The sequence below is a fragment of the Schistocerca piceifrons genome, chromosome 3, assembly GCF_021461385.2.
Source record: "Schistocerca piceifrons isolate TAMUIC-IGC-003096 chromosome 3, iqSchPice1.1, whole genome shotgun sequence".
NCBI lineage: Eukaryota > Metazoa > Arthropoda > Insecta > Orthoptera > Acrididae > Schistocerca > Schistocerca piceifrons.
Window position 1 is genome coordinate 693,856,553 of NC_060140.1, and position 26,752 is coordinate 693,883,304.

The window sequence follows — 26,752 nt, forward strand, 5'->3', positions numbered from 1 at the left end:
ACTGCGCAATCCGCCAGACCATACAGCTCTCTACCCCTCGCAGTAAATCTGCGTCCACAGTAACAAGAGCAGCAGGAACTCGAGCTACCAATTCTTCCGCATTCGTCAGAGGAGTAGAGTACACGGGCGTCCCGAGGCTATTAATGTCAGGCAAACGCGATGTCTATACAACTGTCATTTCCCTGGGAATGTTCTGCCCAAATACTGTTGCACATTAATTCCAAAGTGTGGAGGTGCGCCATCATGTTCGAACCATATCCTCTGCCGAACATGTAGTGGAACTTTTCCAGCGAGTGGAAAGGGATACTTTCAAAGCTGACCAATCTTCAATTTCTATGGTTGTAGTATGAAAGTGCAAATGTTTTCTAGAGGACCCGCTGCGCCGGCCAAAGTGGCCGAGCGGTTCTAGGCGCTTCAGTCTGGAACCGCGCGACCGCTACGGTCGCAGGTTCGAATACTGCCTCGGGCATGGATGTGTGTGATGTCCTTAAGCTAGTTAGGTTTAAATAGTTCTAACTACTAGGGGACTGAGGACCTCTGATGTTAAGTCCCATAGTGCTCAGAGCCATTCGAACCAATTTTTTGGACCCGCTGCAATTGCTGTTGACGATTAAGATGCCAGATACCGGACCACCTGGACTACATTTACCAAACAAAAAACATATCAGAATGAGATTTTCACTCTGCAGCGGAGTGTGCGCTGATATGAAACTTCCTGGCAGATTAAAACTGTGTGCCGGACCGAGACTCGAACTCGTGACCTTTGCCTTTTGCGGGCAAGTGCTCTACCAACTGAGCTCCTGTGCTTGGGTAGCTCAGTTGGTAGAGCACTTGCCCGCAAAAGGCAAAGGTCCCGAGTTCGAGTCTCGGTCCGGCACACAGTTTTAATCTGCCAGGAAGTTTCAAAAAACATATCCTTCGGCCCAGGATCGAACCATCGACCTCCTGCACGTTAACCTAAAACTGTATCCACAGCACAAAGAATACATGCTGACAGAGGCAGTTACCATACATGTGGTTACAGTGTTGCCAGATTGCCACTCTTTAACGTCCTTTTTCTGCTGGATGCACTCGCCCGCCGAATTTTTGTGAAAGACATTTTTTTTATCGCTGGCATGTGAGGAGTCGCGCTCCGAAGCCCGAGTGCGTGAATCTCGCTTCACACTGTATATATACAGGGTGAAGCGAAATTCGCGCAGTCGGGCTTCGCATCTATGGTGGTCCATTGATCGTGACCGGGCCAAATATCTCACGAAATAAGCGTCAAACGAAAAAGCCACAAAGAACGAAACTTGTCTAGCTTGAAGGGGGGAAACCAGATGGCGCTATGGTTGGCCCGTTAGATGGCGCTGCCACAGGTCAAACGGATATCAACTGCGTTTTTTTTAAATAGGAACCCCCATTTTTATTACATATTCGTGTAGTACGTAAATAAATACTTATGTTTTAGTTGGACCACTTTTTTCGCTTTGTAATAGATGGCGCTCAGAAAACGATGCGTAACATTTCAGCTGATATCTGATCTGATCGCCGGCCGTTGTGGCCGACCGGTTCTAGGCACTTCAGTCCGGTATCGCGCGACTGCTACGGTCGCAGGTTCGAATCCTGCCTCGGGTATGGATGTGTGTGATGTCCTTAGGTTAGTTAGGTTTAAGTAGTTCTAAGTTCTAGGGGACTGTTGACCTCAGATTTTAAATCCCATAGTGTTCAGAGCCATTTGAACCATCTGATTAGATGCATTAAAATCCGTTTGTGAAAGCCTGCAATTTAGAAAACAATGGGTTTGTTTATAAATAACTTTTCTGCTACCAGTCAAGATTTTCTTTTATTTGTATTTTGCACGAAGCGTTTCGGGGAATTATTCCCATTTTCAAGTACATTTTTCTCTGTGCAGATTATCATTTTCATATAATGTTTTTGATATGTGAGTTCCGCTTTGTTCTGTTGACTTTAACTATTCTTATGGTCCTTTTGCGTAGAGTCTCAAACATGTTAGACAGCACACACAATTTTCTGTGCACAACGTACATCTAGAATAACTTAAATTGTACATGTAAGTTATTCACGATGTACAATGTGCAAAAAAATTGTGTGTGAAGTTTAAGGGTGTGAGACTCTGCACAAATGGACTGTAAGAGAACTTAAAGTCAACAGAACAAAACAGAACCTCCCAGATCAAAAACATTACGTCAAAATGTCGTTGCACACAGAGAAAAACGCACTTGAAATAATTTCTCTACACCCATCGTGTAAAATATAAGTAAAAAAATCATTACTGGCAGCAGGAAAGTTATTTATAAACAAACCCATCAACTGGTATCTTTCAGCAAGTAGAAACCTAAATCTGAAAACAAGATTAACAAATTTTATCTGGATCAATTCTTATACATCACAGAAGAGTTTCTGTTTCAAAATTTGAGGTTTAAAATGTTCGAAAGTATTGCGTACCTATGGAAATTTGAAAGCAATATAAAAAAATTTTCTGGCCCAATTCTTATACACCATACATCAGTTTCACAATCGAAATTTGGTACTTTAGACGTGCAGAAGGATTGAATACCTATATTTTTTGTAACTTCTATTGTAAATAAGGCACTCCTTGTAATTTTTTTCTTGTTTACTTAACTTGAACCATAAATCGTGACCATACTTTATTATAAAAACCGTTATGGAAGGTGGCGCTTTGAAAACATTGTTTACCAACATGACGCAAATATTTTCCACTCTCATTAACTAAAAGCGAGGGTTTCTTCCATAAGGAACAATACTCGAAATGTAGGCATTTTTAATATATTTTTCTCTATAACAGTTAATGTGTCAGTATTCGGATAGCTGTAATAACTTCACTCAAATTTGTTTTCGTAACGATTTGACAGCGGCTTATCAGCTGTCTATGAGAGCGAAATGTTAGCGTTACATTTATTCCCAGTTTCTCAAGCCTTTCCTTTGAGTATCCGACACGATGAAAAGACACCCTCAATACACATAACTTTGTAGTTTATACATTTAATGCAGACCATATTTCTTTCCAGTATCGTACTGAGGATGTTCGTGCTTAACGAACATATCGAAATTTATCTAAATGAACCTGAATTACACCAATAAAATTTCGAATGTTGTTCAAAGATATTTACAGATTATTTTGGTAGAAGTGACCTGTGGTCATTGATGTCTCGTTACAGAGTAGTAATGCAGTTATGATTCGTTCATTTGCCATTACTTCTATGAAAATATCTTCACAACAGTGTTAAAGCCAATACAAAGCAATAACCAACACGTACAACACAAAACACTAACTATATAACAACCACGATGAAAAAATAGCAATGTATTGCTGCAGTGCTATCGCTGGTTCCTGTTAGATCCTCAAAGTTAAATTGGGCTTGCCTGGAACATCTGTCCTGGACTATCAAGCGCTATTGGCAAACTCGGTGCACTCAGCCCTTGTGAGCCCAATGTAGGAGCTACTTGATTGAGAAGTAGCGGGTTTGGTCACGAAAACTGACAACGTCCAAGAGAGCGGTGTGCAGACCACATACCCTTCCATATTCGCATCCAGTGACATTCTGTACCTCATCCTGCTTACGTGTTCTTCTTCAGTAATATTCCATAATGGACTATTCTGTAGCTTGTTGGCCTTGCTGGCACGACTATACGGTGACAACACTTTGTTTGTGTAATACTCTGTCGTCAGCAATGACGTGAGCTCACATCGTGAATTTCTGACAATCTCAGTAAGCAGCCTGAACCCTCCAACAATTGTCAGGCAGATAAACAAATATATTCCAATCTCGTATCTTGTGACTCAACCCATCTGCATTTCGATGAGTCTCCCCCGGACAATGTATAACTTCAAAATCGAACTCGCTTAACTGTAAAGCCCACTGAGTCAAGCTGTTAGTCGGATCCTTAAGGCCCAGAAGCCATTTTAGTGCTGTGTAGTCCGAACATCCATGTATATTACAAAATCGATGTACATATATATGTACATACATTTGTATGTATGTATTTATGCATGTAGGCTTCCGTTCCTCATCTCCTTCTAAGCTACTGGACCGTTTTCAGCCAAACTTGGTACACATATCACTCAATACCTGAAAATCACCGCTGTGGGGGGTAAGAACCATCTACCTGGCAGAGGAGTGGGTGTGTGGGTGAAAAAGCAGTGTATCCCATAACACGAGAATACTCATACTTCAGTCATCCAGTGTTTGAGAAAGAGAGCACTTAGAAACTTGTAACAAACCTTACACATAATCTCAAACATTATGAAATTTTCCTCTCTGACGACTCCCACAAAAGAAAAGTTTATCACTTATTACGTTTTCACTGTTCTTGCAGTCAAATTACTGCTTGAAGCATGACATTTTAATTTATTGTTTCTCTTCTACTGACTCTGTTCATAACAAATATCACGGACAGTAGCCCCGTATACCACTGGATGTATCTGAAAAATTATATCATTACACAGCACATAGTTAAGGGGAGTTGGAACGCCCTATCATGACAATGTTAAATTTAAGAACTTGGCATCCCTGTATTTCAGGAACGACTGTAGTCATTGACATGAAACTTTTACAGGATATTAAACTGTATGTTCCGAATCTACTGAACTACAATAATTGCATTTCAGCCACTGCTTTCGGAAATACAATTTTTAATTATACGCTTAAAATTTTGCGTACTTTTATTGTACAATGTCCTAAATAATTTTAATTATACAAAACATTATGTTCTTCTTTTAGTTCAGTTGACTCAGGATATGTATGTTATTAATCCCTGAAAATTTGAATATTCTACTCGAAGTTGTTTCTGAGATTTAGGGAAAAATGCAACAGAAAATGTAAATTTTCAGGAGCGGCTTCTAAAGTTTCAAAAGACTGTAACTCAATTAATATATACTTATTTTTTTTCATTTCGTCACTCAGAAGTACCCTGCACCATACTGTATATCATCCTCTTGGTCTTTTTCCAAGTTTTTCTTCTTTCCTTCTTTTCTTCTTTTTGAACCCCCTAGTGGTCAACTGTGCTGCATACTCTGTTTTATCATTGCGAACCTTGTCCATCCGTTCAAGTTCTCTGATGCAGTTTGCTCCAGGATTAATTCCCATATGCTGTAGGACTTTCATCCTACCAATGTTGCCATCATTAAAAGCAATAACAGTATCACTGACCCCCCACTTTAGTGTCTTCATTCCAGCAACAACATTTTTGGTAAGCGAGTCCATATAAGATTATTGAACGACTCGTTGGGATTTTGAGCCTGACCATGCAGCGGGGCGGAGTGGCCGCGCGGTCTTGGGCGCCATGTCACGGAGTGCGCGGCTCCTTCCGCCGGAGGAACGGGTCCTCCCTCGGGCATGTATGTGTGTGTGTGTGTGTGTGTGTGTGTGTGTGTGTGTGTATTTCTCTTAGCATAAATTAGTTTAAGTTAGTTTAAGTGGTGTGTAAGTCTGGGAACAGATGACCTCAGCAGTTTGGTTCCTTGGGAATAGACACACATTTGAACGTTTTCTGACCATGCAGACACTTCTTCAGTAAATCAGGAGTGCCACATCTCTGTGAATAGGTTTTATGATATCTATGACTGCTGGTGGGACGGAATGTTTGTGGCTGTATGAACTGTTTGAATACTGGGCATTGCGGTAATTGGACCATGAATCAGGTCCAGGAGGGCAAAGGTGGTGATAAAACAGAGTATGCAGCACAGTTGACCACTAGGGAGTTCAAAAAGAAGAAAAGAAGAAAAGAAGAAAAACTTGGAAAAAGACCAAGAGGATGATATACAGTATGGTTTTCATCAGTTCACAGTCTGTGGAAGAAGGTATCCCATACTGCTTGCTTCATTTTCAACAAATCCTCAGTATTATGTCTAATGATCATCCCATAATACTGCTGCAGTTCATCAATCATTTTGTCTGTCAGTCTGCCTGTTATGGTTTTACCATCAGAAAGTTTCTTGTCTCTCAAACTTTGTTTCAACTTTCTCAACCTGCTGCCCATCCTCTTCTAGACATGACCAACACTTTTAACCTTTATAACATAGCAATCCACAGCCTTCTATGTAACAAAGTACCGATTTTATTAGATCTTTAAGTAATACACGTAATAATTTTAACATTTTCAACCTGTGTAGATTATATTTACAAAAATAAAATCTTCCCATGTCCGTTTATAAGTGATATATATATTATTTTATTCGGAAAATTGCAACTTTTATAAGAGATAAAAAACCGAAAATGTGAAAAAAAATTCCGTTCTAACTCCACTTAAGGAGATAGTGTTGTGTAAACTACTGTGGGAGTCAGCACGGACACAAACAAGGAAGAAGAGAATTTGTAATGGCCAGTGGCAGGAATCCAAAACGATCTGTACATAACACTTCCAAATTAATGGAACACTTTATTTCTAAACAGAAAAGAACCATAACTTAGCTTTTTGTTATGAGATGGTTTCATGTGCTTCCTGTGCCTCCTACATGCAACTACTACTTGTAGACCACAGGCTAAGTTTCATCTTACTATTAGTCAATACTGGTGCTCTCAAAGTCTGAGACCGAACTGGACCTGACCAGTATGGGCGGCTGGTTACGTCTCTGCGTCGAAAGGAGGTGCTGAACTCTGTCTTCCTGTAGGTGTGGTACTGCCTGCTCTTTCTGTTGGAGTGTGGGTCAGCGCCTTCTTGATGCCATTTTGCACCACTGCACTGGTAAGAGTGCAGTCGATGCTTTAGGACCGCATAGATGCAACATCATAAACATTGAGCTGCTTGAAATTGGTACTGCAGGGCGAAATTCGCCAGACGTACAGGCGAAATATATCAACAGATATGTATGAAAATTCGTTAACTACATGAGAAATATATCTGACATGCATCTAGGTGGACAATCCACAGGTAAAAAGTTCGCCCTATACCCTTTCTATTGTATTGTATTGTATGTTAACTGGGGGGCTAGAAACGGCGGAGAGGCTCCGTCTCTGCCGCAGCCGCTGTGGTCCACAACCCCACGACGACTACCGCAGTCCACTTCACCCCTCCGCCGCCCCACACCGAACCACTCCTTCATGGTTATTGTGCAGTTCGGCCTCCGGTGGACCCCCCCCCCCCCCCCCCCCCCAGGGAACGTCTCACACCAGACGAGTGTAATCCATATGTTTGCGTGGTAGAGTAATGGTGGTGTACGCATACGTGGATAACTTGTTTGCGTAGCAATCGCCGACATAGTGTAGGTGAGGCGGAATAAGGGGAACAAGCCCGAATTCGCTGAGGCAGATGGAAAACCACCCAAAACCATCCACAGACTGGCCACCTCACCGGACCTCGACACAAGTCCACTGGGCGGATTCGTGCTGGGGACCAGGTGCTCCTTCCCAATCCGGAAAGTCGTGCATTATTAAACCGCACGGCTAACTGGGCAGGTTCCTATACTCTTAGTTATACTCTGGAAAGGAGTACTGTCATAGTAAGAACCATCAGTCTTCTATTAGGGTAAGCATGATAAAGTGTACAGAGAAGAGGAAGGAGGGGATGGACAGATAGTGAGGGGAAAGGAGATGGGCACAGATAGAGGGAGGAAGATGTAAATAGAAAATGTACAGAGAGGGGAGAGGGATAGTGACAGAGAAAACGGAGAAGAGAAGGGGGATAAAGGAAAGATGAGGAGACAGACAGAGACAGGGGGAGGAAGAGATAGGCACAGGCACAGGGAGGGGGAGGTGGAGATGAACAGAAGGACAGGAGGAATGGTCTGGGAGTGGGAGGAGGAGGAGAGGGACAGAGTGAGGGAGAGAGAAGGAGATGGACAGACAAAGGCAACAGGAGGAGATGAACAGGGGGATAGGAAGGGGGAGATGAACAGAGAGAGGGAGATGAGGAGACAGGCAGAGAGGGGCAGGAGGAAATGGACAAAGAGAGGGGGAACGTGGAGACAGAATTAGAGGGGAGGAGCCTATTGATAGAGAGAGGGGGAGGAAATTTGGAAATTTGCAGTAAGTTCTATGGGACCAAACTGCTGTGCTCATTGGTCCGTAAACTTACTCACTACTTAAACTAACTTTAACTAACTTACGCTAAGGACAAAACACACACCCAGCCCAAGGGAGGGCTCGAACCACCAACGGGGGGGGGAGCCGTGCGAACCGTGACAAGGCGCCCCAGACTGCCCGGCTACGCGGCTGAGGGGGAGGAGGAGGTGGGTAGAGAGAGGGGGAGAAGGAGATGGACAGAGAATGGGGGTGAAGGAGATGGACAGAGAGCAGCTAAGGATGAGACAGAGAGAGGGAAAAAAACTGGAATTAAGACAAACCTGGGCAATGCTGGGTACTCAGCTAGTCTGTTAGGGTATCGACCACACAAGTCGCAACGGAAATAAGTGATTCTGTAAATCATACTGAAAATCTCCTTTTGTGTAGTAGAGTAATTCTTCTCCTTCTTCAACGATCTAGAAGAACAAGCTATCAGGTGTTGCTCCATCAGTTACTGACTCAGATTGCATCACAGGTCATGACTGTTCACATAACATAACAATACAAACTGTTTCTTATAATCTAGCAAAGTAAGGATGTGACCAGTGGTCAATAAATCGTTTAATCACACAAAGGATTCTTCGCATTCTGGAGTTCAGTGAAAGTTCACCCCCTTTCAATAAATGTATCGGAGGTCCTCTATTTCTGCAAAATCTGGCACAAATATTCTGTAATAATTAGCTATCCCAAGATGGAACTGTAGGCGTCAGGAATTCCCACACAGCTTGCATTGCGACTTTCTACAACGTATGTTGAATGTGGCGTAGCTAACCAAATCTATCACATATGTTCTCAGCATTAAAAACTACTTTACTATCCCCATGGTTGGTCAGTTCACACTTCATTCTAGCCAATAATTGGCTGATAAAGCAAACTTATTTCAGTACAAATGACATACTAAATGTTGGTCATGTTCCTCATAAATGACTATACACAAGATGTAATTGCACCATGAGTTCCTGGATGTCCTTAGAGGAGATTATAATATTCTCCAGCTATACCAAGTGTTATTTCTGCTTTAAACAGCGTATTACCTGCACATTTGGTATGCATCTATGGCTGTCCTTTGATTTAAATATCTGTAGCCACAATAAATTCTACAAGCCTTACTTCTCTCTGAGCTCTTTTTTTGGCACAGTTACTACCGATGCTATCCAAGAGCAGGTACTCTCTTCCATAAACCCATCATGGAGCTGCTGGTTAATGAACATCACCAGTTGCAGATGATATGGAATTGGTACAGTTTTGTATACACAACTGAATCACTCCCAGTGGGAACATTATAAAGGTTTAGTGGCGTAGCTGGTAATGGTCTGGAAAGGTTAAAAACTCCAAGTGTTCTTCTAATAGCCTTCCCAAATTCTTTCTATCAGATTCTTTTAAAAACGACAACTCGCCCCACTGTGTGGCTATATCTACAGACTCACCATCGTTTGAAAATTCTTCCCTGAAATTCTTATCTAATCCTTCCTCCTCCAATACTTCCAAGTTAGCTATCAGCGAACCTCCTGGTAGCTCCACTTCTAGTGAACCGAAATTGTCCACAATGACAGGATCTTTCATCAATCTCTTTTACATAGGATAAACTGTGACAAATAAAACACAGTGTCTTGTCTAATTCTTGGTTTTCTAACAAGGGCTCAACCATACACAATGTATTAACTGGCATGTCCACTCCTAACTCCATCCAGACTGTCTTCGCCATTACTCCCCTTCTGGACTTAACATCCCATGAGTCGACTCAAAGAGCTTAGAGACCAAGTATGGAGCTCAGAGTGCTTCCCTGAAGCCTGGGGTGTGCCTGGTCCTTTCAGCAGTAAAACTGAGATCGAACAGTGCCCCACCGACCTTCACCCTCCCCCCTCCTCTCCACTCCTTTGTCCTCCTGTAGCTCGACTTCTGCATGATGTTCAATCAGGAAAACAAGTTCAAATAAGACGTCATAACTTAATCCTATGCTAGGGAGAACTTCCACGCAATCCCAGAAGCCAGTACCCCCTGTGGAAATCCAATACTACCAAACCGAGTAAGCGAATACTACCCCCACCTACATCACTTAGCATACAATGGGATGGGTTCAAATTTCTTATATCAAGCTTGCCCTGACTGGCTACAGATACCTGCAATCCCATATGCAGCAAAAATTTGCACACTCTTGCTGCTACATAGTTGGTTAAACAATAGTCGGCCACTGGTTCCACACTTAGGTACCATGTGCAAATATTTACTGGGAATGCTGCACTGTGGCTCCACAGCTTCCTCTTTCATTTAACGTTATGGTGCAAGATCCACCCTGTAGTCTCCTTCCTCAAGTTTTTGTATACCTGTACTGACAATTTCGTTCAGAGTGTCCAACATATTTATACTTCTTGCATTGCAACTTTCTGCAATACATGTTGAATGTGCCCCAGCTGACCACATTTAAAACACATGGTTGTGTGTGTGTGTGTGTGTGTGTGTGTGTGTGTGTGTGTGTGCGTGTGTGTGTGAATTTTCCTAAGGGGCCAAACTGCTGAGGACATCGGTCCCTAGACTTACACACTACTTAAACTAACTAATGCTAAAAAGACACACCCATGCCCGAGGGAGGTCTCGAACCTCCGGCGGGAGGGGCCGCGAAATCCGTGACATAGCGCCTCAAACCGCGCGGCCACTCCTCGTGGTTAACACATGGTCTCAGCATTAAAAACTACGTTATTCTTCGTATGTTTGGTCGTTGCATCGATCTTGACCAAAGCTGTTGCAGCTGTTAAAGCCACGTTTAATTTTTGTGAAAACCCTACGCACACTTTACGTGTCATCTCGGCAGGCAGACTCCGAATAAGCGTATCTACTGCTATTTGCTCTGCTTCCAACAAAACAGCCCCACTGGCGTTGTCATCATCTGTCAGTTCGAACATATTAATGTTTATTTTCCTTATGCATTCCACAAAACTCCCCACAGACTCTCCCTTTCTCTGAGTGTTCCTCTAAGTTGTTCCAGATAATACTTAAATGTGTTCTTTCTTCTATAAGGCTCCAGCAGTTCTTCCTGATAGTCCTGGAAAGACAGAGCACTTTACAACTTCTCATGACACATCACATATGCTCTAGCATCATCTACTAATTTCACTCGAGCCACATTTAAAAACTGCTCGTCATTCCAGTTCACCAATTTTTCATCTGTGTGTAAATTATCTAAACAAAAAGCAAAATATCATCGCTAGATTTTCCTGAAAACCGAGTCGCTAATGAGACGGTGCTTGCTTGCGGGACAGGTCGGCATATGTTAAGAATTGACTGACCACTGCTTTCCATTTCAGCCACTGAAATATGAATCCAGTAACTTACTGATATGGAAGCCCATTTTCGAAAGCAATCGTTACTACTCCATCTTTTCCTGGCATAATGGAGCGAAGAGGGATAAAACTTTCAGAAACAATAGACAGTGTCTCTTGAGACGTGGCACAACTACAGATAGAACAAGGACCGGTAAGAAAGAAAGGCAGTATCCGTTACAATGGAGCTATCCTACTTTTACCTCAAATAATGTAGGAAAACCATGGAAAACCTACATCAGAAAGAAGATCTGAAGCCTTCTCCCGACGTAGAGGCGGTGTCTTAACCATTATGCCATCCGCTAGCTCTCTGGAAGTGTAGTTAATGTCCTGCGTGCCTCCTGATGTGTGCAGGGCTACGACACGATGGTGGGTGAGCGCGGAGCTCAGCTGTCGGGCGGCCAGAAGCAGCGCATCGCCATCGCCAGGGCGCTGGTGCGCCGCCCCAAGATCCTGCTGCTGGACGAGGCCACCTCTGCTCTGGACACCAGCAGCGAGGCCAAGGTGCAGGCCGCGCTGGACAAGGTAGGTGCGCCACTTACACTGGGACTCTACCACCAGTGAAGTCTTTGGTCCTTCCAAGCCCGTAAAACAAGACATCCCGGCAAAATGTTTTGAACCAGTGACTTTTTAGGGTTCCATATGTCAATTGGTAAAAACGGAACCCTTATAGGATCACTTCGTTGTCCATTTGTTTGCCTGTCTGTCTGCCTGTCTGTCTCACTATCATAGACCCTTTTTCTCAGGAACAGGTAGGTGTATCAAATTTAATTGTATGTCACATATTATGGTCTGTAGTTACTTGGCGGTTAAATGTAAGCTTCTAAGTCAGTATAACCAAAAGATACTGCCATTTAAGTCGCATACTTTAATACTCGCATACTCAGTCATCGAACCTACCCGGTACTTCCTGTTGACGTAGAATCACGAAATTTACCAAAAAGCAATGATTCACAGTACAACCAAGCAAAAATACCGAAAAGTGTTAATTTGTAATTTATCACGCAGTTATTTCATTTGCTATAAAACTGTATGACTATCTGGCCGTGTGTTAAGACCCCATTCTCTCAGGAATGGGTAGACATATCGGGTTGAAATTTACGTTACTTACTGACATCTGCAGTTCCTTGGTGATGTAAAACCGATAAGAGTCTAAGTCAATGTAATCAAAACATACGGTAATTTATGTTACATATTTTGATAGTCCCAAACTTACTTAGTAAAATGTAGTAGGTACTCCCCTTGATGTAATATAATAAAATTTTGTAAGACGAGAGGTTTCACAGCACAAGTAGAGGGAAAAGTCCAAAAATTGTTCATTTGTAATTATAACACACGATTGAAGTATTTCTTTTGTCGTTCGTTATCCGATTCAGACTTGATATTAAAACATTCTTGGAATCCCTGAAACCGATATCTTGTCGATAACTGGCAAAAATCGTCGAGATCCTCGATTCCTAGAATGCCTGCACTTTCTTTATACATAATTAAGTTTGTGCGGAACCCTCAGTGCGCTAGTCCTAAACGTACCTGTGCTGTTTTTTTTAAAATTCATCCTTCTGTAACTTACAGCAATAAATAAACGCTTTACAATTACAGAATTTACGGCATAATAATTAATGCTATCTGACCCAGGTTTAATTGAAATATTCAGAAGTAGGAAACGCTTTCATCGAGCAACGGAGGGAAAAAGCAAAGACTGAGAGAATATTTGAACGAGTGTAATATTGCAGTTACATCCCGTAACTTGACCCACGATCTTTGACTTTACTTCCCATTTAGTAAAGATCAAAGGCAATGGGGATGTGAAACCTCACTTTCTAAGGCTAACGCCTTTTTCATAACAGGAACATGAAATATAGGAGGGGCGTCCAATAAGTAATGCAACACATTTTCTTTCTGCAAAAAAGTTGGCTCTGTTCAGTATTGCAATAGGTCATTTTATTCCCTATTCTTTTGGCTATAAAATTCCATTTTTCAACAGAATCTCCATTCAGTGGGACGGCCTTACGCTACTTTTTTGGGAGGGTCTTTATGCCTGCATCATACCACTCTACTGGTCTAGGTCGGTGCCAACGCCTTGCTGTGTCAATAACCTCCCCACCATCCACGAACTGCTTGCATCCTTCATTGCGCCAGAGGGAAGTTTTCTGTTAGGCGGCGAGGAACCCAGCAGATACACGCATTTGAGTACCCCAACCGGTGAACGAGTTTGTCAGCACTATCAACAGGACGTCTAGATGAGCAGCGAGATGTCTGACTGTGATCCGTCGCTCACCTCGAACGAGAATTCCCGCACGTTATACGAGTCACAGCTGCGTGCGGCCGGCCGGCACACGGAAGATCGTACAGGTTTGCACGACCTTGTTACAATGATGACAGAGGCCTCGCCCAACGACATACCGTGCATTTGTTCACTGCCAGGTCTCCACAGACATTCTACAAGTTTCTATGAATATCTGCGATGCTCTGATTTTCCGACAAAACAAACTCAATGACAGCTCTCTGCTTCGAAGCCAATTTGAGGTTACGTATAGCGCCACCACCTATCGGAACTTCATGAAACTATAGAGGCTATACTATACGTGGCAGGTTTTTCTATGTATGGTCCAACTTCTTCGACCTATGTTTCTTGGCAGCGGCGCTCCATGAGAAAGCTACTTTCGTCCTTAAGTTTTGCACACTGTGTATTTCTGCAATGGCAACCCGTTCTTAAATAATAATTCCACTGAATGCACAATGTACGTAGTACCTTGTCCTCAGATTAAACACTGTTTGACGGAAAAGATGTAAACAGTCCATAAACAGAGCGAGTTTAATAAGTGGCTCCCCCCTAAATTCTATAAGTTCTTCCAGATCCTCAAGCGCCATGCACTCTGCCTCACCTTCCATATATGTCCCCTGTCCTCCACGCGGATCCTCTATGACCTGATTCCTTTCCCCCATCTGCTCCTATTCCTCAAACATATCCGCATACTTAACACCTCCCGCCACCTTGATCCCTCTCATCCCCTGGTGGCTCCTCTCCTCTCCAAACCCCGCCCTCTGCCACCCATCACTGTTGTGTCCCCTTTACCCTCCATGTCTACACCCTTCATCTCCTTTCCCAAGGTGGCTTCCGTCAACTCCCCCTCCTGGATGGTGCCCTCTCTCCCTCCTATGAACTCTGATCCTCACTTCCCCCTCCTTTCCCCTGTCCTTTCCCCAGGCTCCCTCTTCCCTCCTTCCATCCTGCTTTTCCCTGCCTACCCTCTCCTTTCTCTCCCCTGAGTCCTTTTGGCTCTCCCCTCCACTGCCTTTCCCACTCCTCCTCGAGTCCGCCCGGCCCCCTCTTTTCTATGTCCCCTCCCTCCATCGGCTCCCCCTTTTTCTTTTCCTCTCCTCCCACCTCCTCCCCGTCATAGGTCCGGGTCCTCCCCCTTCCCCCCCTCCCATCTGCTGCTGTGTCACCTGTATAGTGCTGTTATAAGTGAGTGTTCAATGTTGTGCGTTCCCTGTCAGTGTTGCGAACAGCCGCCATACTGTCGCTAGTTGTGTTTTTATCTCGTGCGAACAGAAACCACACTGTCGCCGTGTTTTTTAATTGTGCCTGTCTACTTCTTCATCCGCATTATCACCGCAGTGTTTTTTATATTTTAAACTCCACACCTTACCGCCATTTTACAGTTTTCTACAATGTCACCGTTGTATCGCCTGTTTTTATTGTTTGTTTCTATTCTCATTATGTTTTTTCAAATCCAATAAAGAAAAAAAAATAATAAGTGACTACTCACTACTTTCACTTCACAGTAATCAGTTGTTATCAATCATTTCTCAATAAACAACGACAACAATCAAATTATGTTTGTCCAATGGTGGCCCCCGAACAGTACAATTCCATTACCCATGAGAACCGCACCAAAGGAATCTCTACACAACCTATAATACTCGGAGTAATATTAAAAGATTGGATAGGTAATGAATGCCATATCCCAATCTCACAGATAGAATTTGAAATAGGAAATTTGTTCCGTGAACATGAAACAAATTCTCTCTTTCAACAGTGGATATTATGTCTAGACGGAACGGGAAGTACATCTATAGCCCTGAAAGCGTTGCAAATGAAATATTTCGGTTACACGATAAATTACACAAATCTGAAGGCTGTTGGTTCAACTTAAGACCTAGGAATTGGCCAGGCTAGGCAGCCGCGCAGTCTAAGGGCGTCTTGCCACGGTTCGCGCGGCTCCCCCCGTCGGAGATTCAGTCCTCTCTCGCGCATAGGTATGTGTGTTGTCCTCAGCGTAAGGAAGTTAGATTAAGTAGTGTGTAAGCCTAGGGACCGATGACCTCAGCAGTTTGGTCCCATAGGAACTTAACACCACCACCTAGCTATTACAATTACGAACAACCGAGATTGAAATGATCATTTAGATAACGTTCTGAGGAAGTCAAACCAAAGATTTCTTTATTGGAAGGACACTTAAATGGTGCAACCGGTCTACTAAAGAAGATGCCTGCACTGTCCTTGTCTGTCCTCTGCCAGAGTACTGCTGTGCGATATGGAATACTGTCAGATAGGATCGACAGAGAACATCGAAAAAGTCGAAAGAAGAAAATCTCGTTTTGTATTATCACAAAATAGGGGAGAAAATGTCACGGATATGATAAAGAAGGTGGGCAATCACTAAAACAAAGGCGTTTTTCTTTACGCTGATAACTTTTCGCGAAATTTCAGTCACCAACTTTCTCTTCTGAATGCGAATATATTTTATTGACGCCAACCTACATAGGAAGAAATGGTCAGCTTAATAAAATAAGAGAGGTCAGAGCTCCTACGAAAAGATTTAAGTGTTCGTTTTTCCCACCCACTGTCGACAGTATAACGGTAGAGAAATAGAAAGCGGTTCGATGAACCATCTGCCGTGTACGTAAGTGCGAACGGCAGAGAAGTGTAGATGTAGACGTAGGAGCTGTCCTAGCTTAATCCCGATCTCACCAAAGTTCTTGTACATGACATCATGAAAGTGACCATCGAAGCGTGAAATAGGACTGTTTTCGCCTCCGTAGCGTAGCGGTAGCGTTGCCGCCTACCATGCAAGGGGCCCAGGTTCGATTCCCGGCAGGGGACTGGGTGTTGTGTGTCTTACATCATCATTGACTCGCAAGTCACCGATGTGGCGTCACCTAAAGAGGACTTGCAATACGGCGGCCGAAGTCCCCCGAATGGGGCCTCCCGGCCAACAATGCCATACGATCATTTCATAGCACTGTTACAGGCAGCATCCTCATGATGTACTTGGCCTAACGACTCCAGAAAAGCAAGCCAGCCCCGAATATCGTGAACAACCAGTGAGTTATAAAACAGCAAACAGGGTCTTTCTCTGACGTTCAGAGGGAGAAGACAGAATTCTGTCGTGCAAACACATGATTGATGAGACAACTATGCGTCCGTAGATTCGACTACAGGTTTACCTTCACTTTGCCAGACAAAGAATGCAGCACGCTTGGCGGTAGACAATCGAAGTACAGAACGACTTTGCAATAATTGACCGGTTTGCAGTTCACGTAAAAAAAAATTCATTGAATGGCGAGTTTGAATGTATGTCTCTTAACAGGATGCAATCTCTTGATAATAAAGTGAACAAGCTCAGATTTTTCCACACGATATTGGTCACAACAGCACAGATATCCAAACAAAATGCACTCTAAGAGAAAAAAGGTACACAACGAAGGCATTATCCGAATGGGAAGGATATACGTAGATGTAATGTACATGAACAGACAAAAAGTGACAACAATTTCAAAAAAATTAGATAATTTAATCAAGAGAAAGGGCTTCACGAATTGAGCTAGTCAATAACGCTTTCGTCCACCTCTGGCCCTTATCCAAGCATTTATTCGGCTTGGCATTGGTTGGAAGAGTTCTTGGATCTACTCCTGTTGGATATCGTGCCAAATTATGTCCAATTGGTGCCTTAGATCGTCAAAATCGCGAGCTGGTTGGAGAGCCCTACTCGTAATGCTCCAGACGTTCTCAATTGGGGAATGCGGACGGGCATTCTCTTACTGTAAGCCCAGGATGGCTTGCATGAAGGAAAACAAAACAAGACGTTGAATATCGTCGATACATCGCTGTGCTGTAAGAGTGCCACGGATAACAAAGAAATGGGTCCAGCTATGAAAAGAAATGCCACTCCAGACCGTCACTCCTGGTAGTCGTGTCTTATGGCGGGCGACAGTCATGTTGGTATCCCACTGTTGTCCGGGGCATTTCCAGACGCATCTTCGGCCTGGATTTTGTCCCCTGTTGAGAAAGTTTGGAACATTGTGGGCGGGGACCTCCAACAATATCCGGATCCTGACGATCTAACGCACCACTCTGACAGAATTTGGCACGATATCCCTCAGGAGGACATCTCTGTCAATCAGTGCCAAGCCGAATAGCTGCTTGCATAATGGCCAGAGGTGTACAAAAGCTTTATTGATCTGCTCGATTTGTGACGTTCTTTGTCTTCTATAGATTAGCCATTTTTTCTGAAATTGTAATCATTTGACATAAAAGTTTTCTGGGTTTGGTACCGCGTCATAATGTAAAAACTACTGCTGCTATAGAAAAGCCAACGTTTCGGCCACGATTGCAGCGGCCTTCTTCTGGGTCTAGACCCAGAAGAAGGCCGCTGCAATCGTGGCCGAAACGTTGGCTTTTCTATAGCAGCAGTAGTTTTTACATTATGACGCGGTACCAAACCCAGAAAACTTTTATGTCGACTGACTCTGGCCGCGGAAGCCTACGCAATTATATTGTAATCATTTGTTTGTCTGTGTGTGTACATTACATATGCCGATTTCCTTTCGGATATTTCTTCGTGGTGCGTCGTTCCCTTTCTTTTTATTAGTTTGCTTAGAATGTATTTCCGAGTCTACGACCTATAGTTGAGCATCGCTGGCGAAGTCCCGAGCAGTACAGCAACGCGAGACGATGAATCGGGCAGAGTCCAGCGAGTGGAGCGATGCCGTGTAGCGGCAGTAGTGGTGGGAGGCGCTGAATTCACGACTCTTACGTGTCTTAAGCTTGACACCTTCGTCTGTATTTACTGCTTTTATTCATATGCAACAGCGTTCGGTGATGCAATTTACGAGCTTCAGGCACTTCTATGACTTTGCGTGACCACGTTGATGCTAGGAATTACATTCTGTAGAAGATTCAAATACATCGGCAGCCGCTAAACTGAAGCTTCTTATCGCCTTTGGCCTAAGCGGCGGCAGTACATCAAACTGAAGCTTGTTGTGTTGCCAATTTTGCAGGTACGGGCAGATCGTTGCCGGACAGGGATTTTATACAAAGCGAATAGGGGAGAACCGAATAAGGAATTATTGGAATCGATCGTATGAGCACTTGGCACACTGAATACTAACTAGCAACACCGCTTTTTTCTCTTACACTTATCAGTAGTAGAATTATTTTGCTCGAACTATAACTAAAGTATCCGTCACTACTGCCTCACCGCCCCTCCAATGCTCCAACAGCAGCTACTGAACCATTTTCATAATAGTTGAGCCTCCCCCCCCCCCACCCCCCCGTCAACCGTCTCTTCATAGTCATGAACTGAACATGAGGAACAACAACCGCTTTTGAGTTTCGATGTAGCGTGTAAGTGCATGTAACGCATTGTGAAGGCTTCAGAAACAATGGACACGGTTATGCTATAACTATGCAGGCCAGCTTGGGTCGCACAACCATCATCGTGGCTCATCGGCTGTCGACGGTGCGGAACGCAGACAGGATCGTGGTGCTGGCGGGAGGCAACGTGGTCGAGCAGGGCAGCCACGACCAGCTGATGACGCTGCAGGGACACTACCACACGCTCGTCACGGCTCAGCTGTCCGCAGACCTCATGGCCCCGGAACAGAAGGGTAAGTTCCAGCGCTCCACAGAAATAACACTAAAGAAGTAAAACAAATTCCTCGTATAAGAAGACAATACTGACGTCTAAGTACCCATTCACCAAATCCATGCTCGTGTAGAAGCCCTTTTCGACGAGTGTTTACTTGCACAGCATTCATGCAGACACCATTTATTTTGTTTGTATTTGATGATTTTCCTCGGAGTAATTCCGTCGAATGCAGTATGGCTGAAATACTGTACTTCCATTCGAGAATACTGGGGCTGAGTTCTGTATCAGGCTCTCCAGATTTAGGTTTTTCGTGTTGTAATCGCAAGTACAATACACTTCCTTTGAAAAAGAATAGGCGATTTCCTCCCCATTCGGGATATTCAAATTAGGCGGAGGCTTTAGAATGTAAACCCCCGAAGGGTTCGTAATGAAACGCCTGCAGAAACAGTTGTGGTCCATATAAAAGCGCTGGGTCCCCAAATTCACTGCTAGTGGGACATATGCGGACACCAATGCGACGACAGAACGAGCACGTGCACGCGTCCATCATCCGCTGCAATCACGAGGAGACCATCCAGCAATAGCACTTATTAAAAAAAAATTACATTTACGGTACGTGAAGTTCAGAACACATATCAGTCACCCAAAGTAGTTCCATGCAAGCTTTAAAAGTTTTCCAGAAAATCGACTTTGAAATTTTCCGAGGGACTGTAATTCATTAAACTAAAGGCCATTTTTCATGACCGGCTGTGCGGCTCACTCGGTAGCGTAGGAGACTGGTGATCAGGTAATCAGCGGATCGCTGGTTCGCATATCGATGTGGCGTTTTTCTTGAGTATATACATTACTTAAGTGTAAAAGTCATCAAATGTATGCTAATTAACACATACCTAGTCAACATATTTTATGAAAAATGCACGTCTTCTTACTTCTTATTACGTATCGCATGCAAAACTTCAGTTTTCATTGGAAATATAAATTCTTTATTATAGACATTTTATAAAAGATATTTAATACATTTGTAATGTTTTCCTTTAGTTAAAGCAATCTTTATTAACAACTTGTTATTTTACATCGTTAGTTAAGAATTTATATTTACAATTAGAGAAAAGAAGACACGCATTTTTTGTTTCAACGTTGATTATTATTTTTTAATTAGGTATATTTGATGGATTTTATTTTTAAATTATGTAGGTATTCGAACTTAACCAAAAAAGTTATAACGAAAGGAAAAACCATACCAATATTGAAACTAGCGATCGCTTCAGTACCCAATTAACAGTCTCCGACGCTACCGAGTGATAGACGCAGCCTGTTGTGAAAATCACCTCAATTTTAGTGAATTAAAGTTCTTCAGGAACTTTCAAATTCAATTTTCCTGAGAATTTCTTTAGAGTTACATTGACTGCTTGATGTGACAGATATTTCAGTTATGAACTTCACATAATACCATAAATACAAAAAAAAAATTAAAAATCCGATTGCCACTTCGTTTCCTTGTCCCGGAAACAAAGAAATGGAGGCTCCAATAGAAGAGCAAACTGGTGTATTGCGTTTTGTGGCAGTGGAAGGAGTGCGGAGAATGGAAATTTATCGAAGAATGGCACAAGTGTACGAAGAGCACTGAAGTCGTTGCAAGGATCGAGGATTGGTACAGGCGATTCAAGGAAGGACGGATGTCGTTGGGCGTTGACACACGGTCTGGAACACCACACTGCATTACCGATACCATTTTCCAGCAAGTGGGATGCCCTCATTATTCGAGATCGACGAGTTAACGGTGCAGCCAGTCCCCCAGGGGTAGGACTGAGCGAGCGTCGTCATCGCAACAGCCATGCAGTGCTTTGTGTACACCTGTGCCATTCTTTGATCAGTTTCCGTTCTACGCACTCATTCCGCTATAAAGAAAGATTCTTCATCCCTTTGACCTTCTTTTAAAGCCTCTAATTCTCTGTTTCCAGCCCTACTGAATGCGATGATCGTTTGAAGCGTTAACGTGCTCTCTCTGCCGTCACGTGGATGTGCGCTTCTACACATCTTTTTCCGTAAGCAATGGCATTACGATTCCTTCAACCGTTTTCATTTTACAACCTGTAGCTCGTTTGTTTTCATCTACATCTACATTTATACTCCGCAAGCCACCCAACAGTGTGTGGCGGAGGGAACTTTACGTGCCACTGTCATTACCTCCCTTTCCTGTTCCAGTCGCGTATGGTTCGCGGGAAGAACGACTGCCGGAAAGCCTCCGTGCGCGCTCGAATCTCTTTAATTTTACATTCGTGATCTCCACTGGAGGTATAAGTTGGAGGAAGCAATATATTCGATACCTCATCCAGAAACGCACCCTCTCGAAACCTGGACAGCAAGCTATACCGCGATGCAGAGCGCCTCTCTCGCAGTCTGCCACTTGAGTTTGCTAAACATCTCCGTAACGCTATCACGCTTACCAAATAACCCTGGAACGAAACGCTCCGCTCTTCTTTGGATCTTCTCTATCTCCTCTATCAACCAGACCTGGTACGGATCCCACACTGATGAGCAACACTCAAGTATAGGTCGAACGAGTGTTTTGTAAGCCACCTCCTTTGTTGATGGACTATTTTTTTTTAAGGACTTTCCCAATGAATCTCAACCTGGCACCCGCCGTACCAACATATAATTTTATATGGTCATTCCACTTCAAATCGTTCCGTACGCATACTCCCAGATATTTTACAGAAGCAACTGCTACAAATGTTCGTACCGCTATCATATAATCATACAATAAAGGATCCTCCTTTCTATGTATTCGCAATACATTACATTTGTCTATGTTAAGGGTCAGTTGCCACTCCCTGCACCAAGTGCCTATCCGCTGCAGATCTTCCTGCATTTCGCTACAATTTTCTAATGCTGCAACTTCTCTGTATACTACAGCATCATCCACGAAAAGCCGCATAGAACTTCCGACACTATCTACTAGGTCATTTATATATATTGTGAAAAGCAATGGTCCCATAACACTCCCCTGTGGCACGCCAGAGGTTACTTTAACGTCTGTAGACGTCTCTCCATTGAGAACAACATGCTGTGTTCTGTTTGCTAAAAACTCTTCAATCCAGCCACACAGCTGGTCTGATATTCCGTAGGCTCTTACTTTGTTTATCAGGCGACAGAACGAAACTGTATCTAACGCCTTCCGGAAGTCAAGGAAAATGGCATCTACCTGGGAGCCTGTATATAATATTTTATGGGTCTCATGAACAAATAAAGCGAGTTGGTTCTCACACGATCGCTGTTTCCGGAATCCATGTTGATTCCTACAGAGTAGATTCTGGATTTCCAGAAATTACATGATACGCGAGCAAAAAACATGTTCTAAAATTCTACAACAGATCGATGTCAGAGATATAGGCCTATAGTTTTGCGCATCTGCTCGACGACCCTTCTTGAAAACTGGAACTACCGGTGCTCTTTTCCAATCATTTGGAACCTTCCGTTCCTCTAGAGACTTGCGCTACACGGCTGTTAGAATGGGGGCAAGTTCTTTCGCGTACTCTGTGTAGAATCGAATTGGTGTCCCGTCAGGTCCAGTGGACTTTCCTCTGTTGAGTGATTTCAGTTGCTTTTCTATTCCTTGGACACCTGTTTAGATGTCAGCCATTCTTTCGTTTGTGCGAGGATGACCCTAATATGTGCTTCATTTGTAAAGACCTCTTGACCGACGGGTCGCTAAACACTCTTAACGGGTGACCTTAGAAGGTGCCTGAACCTGGCTGAAACAGTCTGTCAGCTAGAGTTTGGTGATCCATTTCGGAATTGTGTAGGATGCGGTCCTCCCAGCTGCAGCTTTGTGGGGAAGGTGGTCTCTGAATTCTCCTTGTAGGTGAAATATAATGACAAGAATGGAAAGTGTTATAACTTGAAGCACCTTTCCGATATTCATCAAACTTTCTGAAAATGTTCATCGTATAACAGGTATTAAATAATTAAATTTGCACTCCATTTGAAACTGTCATCCGTCGCAAGCATCAGTACAAGGTGTGAAGCACGAGGGCCACGAATACGGTCATTTATTCGTGGAAGGAAACAGCCTACGAATGGTATATTGAGGAATTTCTCGCCATGCCTGTAATATACGTCTCTATTGATGAAGATTGCTGGCTGGAGATTGATATAAAAGTATACGTCTTACTATCGCATCCCAGACGTGGTCTGCAGGTGAAGATCAGAGCAGATTAGGATCTGTAGATTGCTCAAGGGGTTTGTAGTGTGGACTGGAGCATAGAGTATTGCATTATCCTACCGGAATGTACACTCTGGTGCCCTTGTTGTGGAGGGTATGATAACAGGGTATATCATTTTTGTCACGTGTTGAAGATCATTCAGTATGCCTTCAACAGTTACCAGATCTATCTAAGAGCTCCCCACAATAACATTGCGGTAATAAGAGAAACTTTTTCTAGATCGTTTGAGGATACATTGGTGTCGATATCACACTCACAAACAGAAGCGAGACTCTTCCGTGAACACCACAGAATCTCACTCGAAGTCCGATCGGACTCTGGTTCTACACCACCCAAGTCACCGGTGTTCGCGATAAAGTAAACGACGCACTAGAACGCGAGATCTCAACCCAGCTTCCAGTACACTGTTTATGACGTTCGTGGCGACGCTCTCCCTGTGAGCTTCAATGAGGTCCCAGCTGTTATTATACAAATGAATGTTCGTCAGAGCCAGCTGAACAATCCTACGATCTTCTTGAAGGACACGCGATTACTCTTCTTGCCACCCAGTTGCCCTGAGTTCATCTCCTCGCTACTCGTTCTGTGATCGTTCTACTGCAGTCAGTTATCTGTGCGAACTGTCAGAATCTGCTTCCAATCCCTCATGCCAGTGCTTCGGCCGCTCTCAGAGCCCGAAAGAAGGCGATGAGCTATGCATGCTGTGTTGTAATCGCTACCCAAAAATCCCAATCATGTTACGAACACTCAGTAGGCAACGCACTCATCCCATTCTTCCACCTGTAGAATGACTTTCTTCCGTACTGAAAGTGAGCTCACATAAGGTTGACATTTTAGTCAATATTTCCCATTTGACGGGCAATTCTGACTTTGGTAGCGTTCAGTTCAGGTGCTCATGGCGCTGCACTTTCCATTTCCATTTCAGTCCTTTTGGTAGACAATAATAATGGCAAAGAAGGCGACTTATACAAGACGTACACGTAAACATCATTGTCCATAAGAGATATTTAGATTCCTCCGTATGTTCAATCACTCTTTCATTTTTTAACTTACTCACTGCATTCCAAATACACCAAATTAAAGCAGAGCCATCCGCAACGCTCATAGAGCGAAATAATTTTTTTGCCTCAATGAAGTTTTTATGATCAGTTTACGTAAACGGTATACAATGCTACACCGTGGCTAGTCTGCTTACATGATATTATTCAATATAATTAACTTTAATTAATTGTATTTAACATGGCTATATATAACCATTCAAATCGGCACACTGAAAAGTCACTGTGTTTTAGAAAGTATTTCGATTAACAACAGATCCATCTGTTGACGTATATGATTATTCGTGATTTTATCGGTAAACATGCGACAGCACATACGGGGCTCATACCTGGGGTTCTATTTAAGACAGAAAGGTAGATTCAAGTTTTGGGAAAGCCTTTGGGCTGTGGACCATTTGTATACCTAACAGAAGGGACTTCTTACTGTAATTATCCTACACATCGTCCGCACATGCCGTGAAGGTCCAGCGGGACCGACCGGCCGCCGTCTCATCCTCAGCCATTATGCGTCTCCCGATGCGGATACGGAGGGGCATTTGGTTGGCGAACACACTGGGCAGCCAGAGTGGCCGAGCAGTTCTGGAACCGCGCGACCGCTACGGTCGCAGGTTCGAATCCTGCCTCGGGCACAGATGTGTGTGATGTCATAAGGTTAGTTAGGTTTAAGTAGTTCTAAGTTCTAGGGGACTGATGACCTCAAAAGTTAAGTCCCATAATGCTCAGAACCATTTGAACCATTTGGTCAACACACCGTTCTCCCGGCCGTTGTCAGTTTTTGTGACTGGTGGCGCTACTTCTCAATCAAGTAGCTCCTCAATAGGCCTCACAAGGGCTGAGTGCACCTCGCCTACCAACAACAGTCGGTGGACCTGGACGGTGACCCATCCAAGTGCTAGCCAAACGCGAAAGCGCTTCCATGATCTGACGGGAACCGATGTTACCACTATGGCGAGGCCGTTATCCTACGGCAAGGGTCAACATTGAATGTCACACACTTCCTCCAGCTTCGGCAAATGGAGTAAATCCGTTGGTTATTTTTGTATTGTATGTGGTCTACGGTGAGCTTTAAGGGGCGTATGGAGGTACCATTTAGTTCATGTGCGGTTCCTGAGAAAACCCGAAAAACATAGTTTTTGGATACCGAAACGGTGCGGCGGCTTCTGCTATGCACAGCAAACGGCTGAAATTTTTACGACATATTCCTTAGATTCCAATCTCGAAAGATCTTGGAATTTTTCTTGACATCTTGATCCATTTCCGAGATTCAGAGGTTCAAACTTACCGTACATGCACACGAAAAACCTGGTATGAAACGAAAAAGTAATTTATGAAGTGACGTATCACGAAGGAAAATGCTGTAAAGTGTCTCCATTATCATCAGAAGGGCTGTGGGAACCCCATGTTGTATTACTGAACCACATATAACATTTTTGTGAACATAAAATCCGATCTGAGTCCTAAAATTAGTTTTGCATTGTTTCGATTTCACATTACCTACCAAATTTTACTGCCTAAACATCTCTTTTTATTTGAGCAACGTGCCCTGCTGTGATAGAGAAAACCAGTGGAAAAATGCTCCTATCGGAGCCCAAAAAAGGCGAATATGCTCCTGTTTAAAAGACTTTGACTGAAAAGTGGGTTACCAGTTACCTCATTCTACATTCCTCAGCACCTTTAAAAATTTTCCCAAAAACTTTGACTTGCGAACATATTAGGGTTCCTTTTAAAATACATCTCGTATCTCACGCCAACAAGCTCCGCTAACCGTAACAAGCTTACATCCACTAGTTCATCGCTACAAGTTGCTCATTCACATCAAAATCCACCTGCCCTTACCGACTCAGTCATTCAGCCTGTCTCATTGTCATTATCTCTTTGTATCTTTATGTCACTGTCCCCTGTCTCACAGAAACAGTTTCATTCGTTCTGTCCTGTTACTACTGTCTCCTGTCGGTGTCTCCCTTTCGCTCTCTCTTACTGCTACTGTCTCATTCATTCCTTCCCACTGCTGCTGTCTCTTCACACTGCCACCATCTCTCTCTTACTCGTTGTCATTGTCATAGACCATCTGTCATCACCACTGTATCTTGTCCATTTGCACATTCTTCTTCTCTTTATTCATCGCACACTGGCACTGTCACCTTCACTGTTTTCCTAGTACTGTCCTGTGACTGTCAACTACACTGTGTCCCGCTCTGTCTCTCACACTCCCATTGTCTCCTTCGCCCTTTCCATATCACAACCACCGTCCAT

The 26,752-nt window shown here is 43.5% G+C and overlaps 1 protein-coding gene and 1 non-coding gene across 3 annotated transcripts in view; both read left to right on the forward strand.

Moving 5' to 3' along the window:
* LOC124789684 (ATP-dependent translocase ABCB1-like) overlaps window positions 1-26,752 on the forward strand; it is a 238,757-nt gene that overhangs the window by 149,564 nt on the left and 62,441 nt on the right. For both annotated transcript variants that reach the window (XM_047257121.1, XM_047257119.1), the window contains 2 exons: window positions 11,696-11,866; window positions 19,042-19,237. In XM_047257121.1, coding sequence (XP_047113077.1) covers window positions 11,696-11,866; window positions 19,042-19,237 — 367 coding nt within the window. The remainder of the gene's footprint in view (window positions 1-11,695; window positions 11,867-19,041; window positions 19,238-26,752) is intronic.
* Trnal-caa lies at window positions 804-878 on the forward strand. Its single transcript has one exon. It is a non-coding gene; the product is annotated as a tRNA-Leu (tRNA).